Below are 6,747 nucleotides of genomic sequence, written 5' to 3' on the forward strand. Positions count from 1 at the left end.
AAACACTATGGGGTCGGGGGAGGTACGGCTGGGTTAGGAGCGGTGAGCGTGTGTGAGAGAGACTTTTTTTTTTTTTTTTTTTTTTTAAATACGTGCAGCCTTGTCGAAAGACCGTGCCGGCCAGTCGAAAGACCGTGCCGCCCTGTCGAAGGACCGGCGTCAGTTTTTTCGAAAAAACGTGCCGTCGAAACAGCGGCGCCGAAATCTCGCGAACCTTAAGTCGAACTATCGGCGCGTAGAAGTTGCGGGCCGTCGAACATTTGACACGTCGAAAAAGCGAGATTTCCCCCTTTCGCCAACCCCACCTAGGGTATGTGCACTGATGACACACAGAAGAGAACACAGCTTTGAGTTCCATCTCCTGATTGGATAAGTGTGTATCCTACTGGCTGGAATGCCATTAACATAACATGATGGGTGAAAATTACAGTCACAGACAAGCTAATGCTTCATAAAGATGGAATAAATGTTTTCCTCGAAAAAGAAATGGCATTCAACAAAAATGTCACAGGGAAATGGAATTATGATAAAGACACCGCAATTTATGTCTTTTAAATGCTAATTGCAGGCTAGTTATTTGTGAAGTATTATTAGGGAGTGGGATAATTATCATTAAAGCCTCTTAACAACAATGGAATGAAAAGGGGATGACTTTTGAGTGTGTGAATGACATTAAGAATTCACAACACAATCTCTCACTAAAATAGTAATCTAGCTAATGGGTGATGTTTTATTCATCTTCATGTGCCATGATATGACAAAAAATATTTAATGTGTAATGTTTTATTCATCTTATAGAGTGTGCCATTAAATGACCGAAATGATTTACGTTGTTTATTGTCAATTAGACATTGCTAGGAATTAGTCATTTATGTGAGACACTAGTCAACACTAGTCAGGCAGAGATACAGATGTGGGCCCTTATTTGGTGTGTGTTGTTGTGCTGTTAGACCACAGTATATCAATATAGCAAATGTAAATGTCTCAATGTCCTATAAACAGTTCTTGACAGGAAAACATAAAACCTGAAAAATTAAACAATCTAATGCATATATATTATGGCCCATGATTAGAATTCCAATGTCTACTTTACTTTTGGTATACTAAATAGGCTAATATTTGACTGTATCTGAGAGAGAGAGAGAGAGAGAGAGAGAGAGAGAGAGAGAGAGAGAGAGAGAGAGAGAGAGAGAGAGAGAGAGAGAACGGTCTTGGTGTGAATTGTGGCTACTGGCTACTGGCTACTCCTGGTCAGGACTCATCACTTCAACCTTCGAACGGACAACTGATTTGCGCACAAGACATCAAGAGGAGTGGGGACAAAAACGTGTTTAAGTATTGGAAATACTCAAATAAAGTACAAATGAAATACCTCAAAATTATACTTATAAGTACAGTACTTGAGTAAATGTAGCCTACTTAGAGTTACACCACAGCAGCGCAGCCTGTGATCTTCCCTGTCACTGGTGCTCACTCTTACCAAACAGAGCGCACTGCTCTGCGTGGAGGAGAGGAGAGGAGAGGAGACACCTGTATGCATCTGCAATGGACACTTCTCAGAGTCAGAGCGCACGCAATGTGACAGGCAGCCAGGAGAGATGAATCTCACACATCTCTTTCCACCATTCGGACATTTGCTCTCATCGAATCACTCACTTTGGGACCACCGCAACTGGAGCCTATTTAACACCAACCCCTTCGCGGTGGACGTGCTGTTCTCGGGCCACGAGCCTGGCACCATCGTGCTGGTGGTCATGTACGCGCTGTCCTTCATCGCGGGGCTCGGGGGGAACGTCATGGCGCTATTCGTGCTCACCCGAAAGAGGAGCCGCCTGTCCGGCGCGTCCGCCACCCGCCGGCTGCTGGTCAACCTGGCCGTGTGCGACATGATGGTGGTGTGCGTGTGCATGCCCGTCAACCTGGGCCACCAGGTCCACAGCGCCTGGGTGTTCGGCGACGTGCTGTGCCGCGCCGTGCCGTTCGTCCAGGCGGTCTCGGTGTCCGCCAGCGTGCTGAGCCTGGCCGTGATCAGCCTCAACCGCTACTACAGCGTGCACAACCCGCTGCACGCGCGCTCCGTCTTCACCGGGCGGCGGATCCTGGGCATGATCTGCCTGGTGTGGGCCGTGTCGTCGGGGCTCTGCGTCCCGCTGCTGTTCATGAACACCACCAGGACCCTCTCGCTGCTGCCCGGCGGCGCGCACGTGGTCACCGTGTGCGTGGAGAGCTGGAGCGAGGTCAGACTGCGCCAGGGGTACAACGTTCTGCTCTTCTGCTCGCTGTATTGCTTCCCCGTGCTGTTCAACCTAGTGATCTGTTTCCTGACGGGGAGGAAACTGTGGGGGAATCCGGATGACAAACTGAGCGAGTCGAGCAGGTTTGGAATCGCTCAGGTCGTCTCTCGGGTGAGGATACGCAAACGGATCGCCATCATGGTGTTGGCACTGGTGGTGCTTTTCACGCTGTCCTGGTTGCCGCTTTATGCTGTGGACTTCGGAATAGACTTTAACATGTCAGATTCACCAGACACAGAGACGGGGGATGAAACGGACTCGGGTCATGCCCGATACGAGTGGCTTCTCCACGGGAGACCCTTTGCGCAATGGCTGGGTCTCACCAACTCCGCGCTGAACCCGCTCTGCTACTGTTTCGTGGGGAACCTCTGCAGGTCTGCCAAAAGGTTCCGGAAAAGCTACCGTGAGAAAATGTCCTCTGTCTTCAGTTTGTCCCGCAGCTCATCTGTGACGACCTCCGTGCGTAAAAAGGTGTCTCGCCGCCGTGCGCAATCGGAGAAAGACCGCGAAGACATCGACAATACGAGCACGTCTAATGTTTATGTCAATGGAGGAAGCAGGTTGACTAAAAGTAAAAGCTTATCAGCCGTGACTGTGTGTGAAACAGTGTTTGACTGAGTTGAGAAATGTATATAGGTCTATAAACTAGAAGTGTGCCAGTTGAGTTGCCAGCCTAGTGCCAGGAGAACAGTTCGTTTTGGGCGACGTGGCAAGTAGGCAATTTTGTGGGGAAAAAATGTTTACTATTCTCCTGAATGTACATTATGTTACATAAACATACATAATTTATGTATGTTTTTTTGTCTTTCTTTCTTTTTTGTTTTTGTTTTACTGTATAGCTCAAATAAGACATGTAAATACCGTCAGAATGTGCTTATGTCGAGTTAACTCACCCCCGTTTCATACTTTGCTAAATCATTTGAAATGTAGACTAATGTTAACAGGCCTACTTACCCTTGTGCAATAAATGTTCATTTGTAAAAATGTAAAATTGTGTGAAAACGGCCATAATTAAGATTGTAAATGTATGACAAATGTGTTAATTATAAAGTAACCTCTGCATCTCTTACCAATCCCATCTTTATCAAACCTATGACTTCTGTGAGATTCGTTTACTTTCTTTATAGGATATAGCAGTGATGATTTAACAAAATTATGAATTGAGAAATGCCAAGACAGAGACTGATTTATCCACATAGAGAGGCTAACATATGGATTAATGAATGAACACATGAAAAATGCATGGTAAATGAACAATGTGTAAAAGTCCTATGGGTTTATTGTCACATTCACCACTGGGCCTATATAAGTACTGGCTCTAATTGGTTTGGATTGCGACAGGCAGAGTCGAAATTAATTAGGCCATTTATCCTTGAGGAGCCTGTAGTACATACAGCACAAGGAGCTTCATGTGACGCACAAGCACCTTTATAATCGTAAACAAGGTTTATGCCACGACTTATTTGAACATCTAATAAGCCTAAATAAAGCCTGTAACTCAGTGGTTCCCTAAATATTTTAGCTCTAAATCCAAAGCAGGATCTTTTAATGTCTTTCCGGGGCCCAAACGTACAAAAATACATCATGCACTAGAAAAGGTGCTCCTCGGAGCACATCTCCGTCAGGTCAGGTAGGTCCTAAGTTATTGTTTTATTTAATAGCCATTTTAATGAATTGCAATGTCTTACATTGATTCCTTGGTTGCCAATGGACAAAAACGATACATTAGAAAATTAAACAACATCGGAAAGGAATAATAATATATATATTATTAAAGAGGTGGTGCCATAGTTTTGTACTTTTTCTATATGTGTCTATGGAGTTAGCATTACTCTAATAGACCCCACGTTTGGTTATAATATGCAAATATGTCTTCCCTATGTATTTTTATTTTTTTCCTGAAAGCTGAAAGAGTCAAAAGGCCCAACTGGAATACACTGATATAATGACATCATAATATCATCCCCTTCCATTTTACCACACAACAACACTGGATGTGGCTAACTTCAGCTGGGTCACCAGCCACCAGCCATAGCCTAGTTAATGAACAGGTGGGTGTGGCCACATACAAATATAATTTGAACTCTTTCTGTACACTTTTTTTGAAAAAGAGCTTCCTCCAAGTATAATCATAATACCTGATGATTATGTTAGGGTAAACAGAGCACGGCACTTCGCCAGACGATAATGGCGTTACTGCCTCAGTCAGCTGTCACCCCATATCATTGCTGTTGGGCATCAACCTCTTATCTCCATATACCTTCTGTGTTTTTGTACATTAATGCCCTGTCACAAAAGCCTCAAAAGTAATAGATCTGCTCAAAGCGCGGCGCGAAGCAACGCATTTTGAGCAATTGTTGATCTGCTACTTCTTATGTTTTATTTTGTTATTATAACCCTGAAAAGTAACAGTTTTGGACATTATGAGGTTTCAACCCAACAGAGACGATGGTCCCAGGGACTATATTAAGTCTGCTCTATTTTTGCTGAAAGTTTTCCCCAGAATACGGAAGCTACAGAAGGGTTAATGACATGATTCCCCCCTTGTTGAGACAGAGTCTGCTGAACCCAGCATCAATTTCAATGAAATAAGTGTCATTATCCAGGCAGAACTAAACAATTCTAAACAATTCCAAGAACAAGGGGCGTAAAAGGAAAGCAGCCATTTATTTAACAACAATCACTAATGACTTCTCTTATGAACATAAGAATAACATGCAGAACAGTATGTCAACGCTGTTCTAAGAATATGAGCTATAGAGGCTGAACTGATCATTATTTCTTTATGTGCCAGTCAATGGGAGCTATTATTGGACAGGCCTGTTAGGGTCGATTCATACTCCACTTTTAGAGCCTAATTTACGCCATATTATTGTTTAGACAGAGCCAAACCGAAATAAATTAGGCTCTAAAAGTGGAGTATGAATCGACCCTTAGCCTCTATGGCCCTATGTTCTTTTTTATGCATAACATATTTATCTCCCAGGTATGTCCCAGGTATGTTCAGCCATCAACCATTACCACATCAACGCCGACATGGAAAACGGCATGAAAATGGGAAGAGTAAACAAACGCACCATTTGACAAACAAATGAATGAAATGCACATTCAAATGAATTCCAATCGTAAAAAAGAAGAAGGAGGAAATCAGAGCCCAGCTAGGCAAGATAAACTGGAACGTTAATCACTTTAACGTAAAAAGAAAACATTAAATATAAACTGCTGGGGGGCGCCCGCTGGCCTACTGGTCCAGGCGCATACCACTTAGGCATTGCCACATGGCATGGATGCCTGGCGGTGTCGCCGGTTCGATTCCCAATCCGGACGACCCTTGCCGTGTGTCACTCCCCATCTCTCCCCCCATTTCCTGTCAGTCTACTGTCCTATCAATAAAGGCATAAAAGCCCAAAAACAAATATATATATAAGAAAATCGCACCCGTGCGAAGTGAGCGGTGCAAATTAATTCCTGCGCGAATCAGTGTTGATAGGCATGCATGGCAATATTCTTTTTGTTGTGTATGATGTCAGTCTAGAGGTCTGCTCAGACTATATAAGTCTTTATCGTCATTTCTCATCAGTTAGTCGACCAAGCTACAGATTGTAACTTGTAAGAGTGTCATAATGATAAGTGACCTTATTTACCTCCAGAGAGGCGAGAAGAGGCCAGAAGATGAATATTTTAGTTTTTCAAAGTCTGTTCATTTGTATTTTAAACTTGTATTAGCTGCCTGTCATTTATAACCTGTGAAATTATCCACAGTCTGTCTAAAAGTGTGGTTATTTTATTGCTTATCAGTGATATTCATCTAATACAATTTTGAAATTCAAATTCAATGGCCTACACTACAGGGTGAACCAATCGGGTGCCTCCGTGTCTATGACATCGTTTTTTATGACGTATTTTCTCTGGCGTAAACGCGTTCTAAATCAGGGTGAACCAATCGGGTGCCTCTGTGACTATGACATCATGGACAAAGCAACAGAATCGAAGTGTTTCATTGGTCTAGCTCATGTCATCATCATTAGTGACATCATAACTTTGGTAAAAAAAAGCAGCTCATAGGAGCGGTTTGCACCACTCAAAAAAGTAAACTGTTGAACTTTACATCGATAACCTTGTGGAAAGGCTGGCCTACATTTGTAGGTATTTTATTTACCTCCAAAGAATTTGTGCAAGCCGGCGACATAAAAAAAAGCCAAAAGTAAACGTTCCAAAAATAGGAAACGGAAATTAGCACTTGAAAACTACACTCACACAACAAAGGAGGAACTTGACATACCGCTAACCGGCTATGCCTTCCATGAGGCCCCTGGCAGTTCTACCCCGAAGTTGTCTCTGACTAGTCTGAAGCCATACTGAACATCTCCTCGCCTACAGCATGCCTGCTCTTAAACAGTAATAAACAGTAATCTCTCTAGATCGTCCTCAGATGAGCCCTCCATCGTCGCTT

The 6,747-nt window shown here is 43.4% G+C and overlaps 1 protein-coding gene across 1 annotated transcript; it reads left to right on the top strand.

The window, feature by feature from the left end:
- Positions 1 to 1,598: 1,598 nt before the first annotated feature.
- On the top strand, positions 1,599 to 2,912 carry LOC308303069 (galanin receptor 2a; the record flags this gene model as incomplete). The annotated part of the gene is made up of 1 exon (XM_080747389.1): positions 1,599 to 2,912. One exon carries the CDS (start codon positions 1,599 to 1,601, stop codon positions 2,910 to 2,912), a length of 1,314 nt encoding a protein of 437 aa, XP_080603515.1.
- Between the last annotated feature and the right edge of the window lie 3,835 nt (positions 2,913 to 6,747).

The sequence above is a fragment of the Nannobrachium achirus genome, assembly GCF_963921795.1.
Source record: "Nannobrachium achirus genome assembly, chromosome: 18".
In the NCBI taxonomy this organism is placed as follows: Eukaryota; Metazoa; Chordata; class Actinopteri; order Myctophiformes; family Myctophidae; genus Nannobrachium; species Nannobrachium achirus.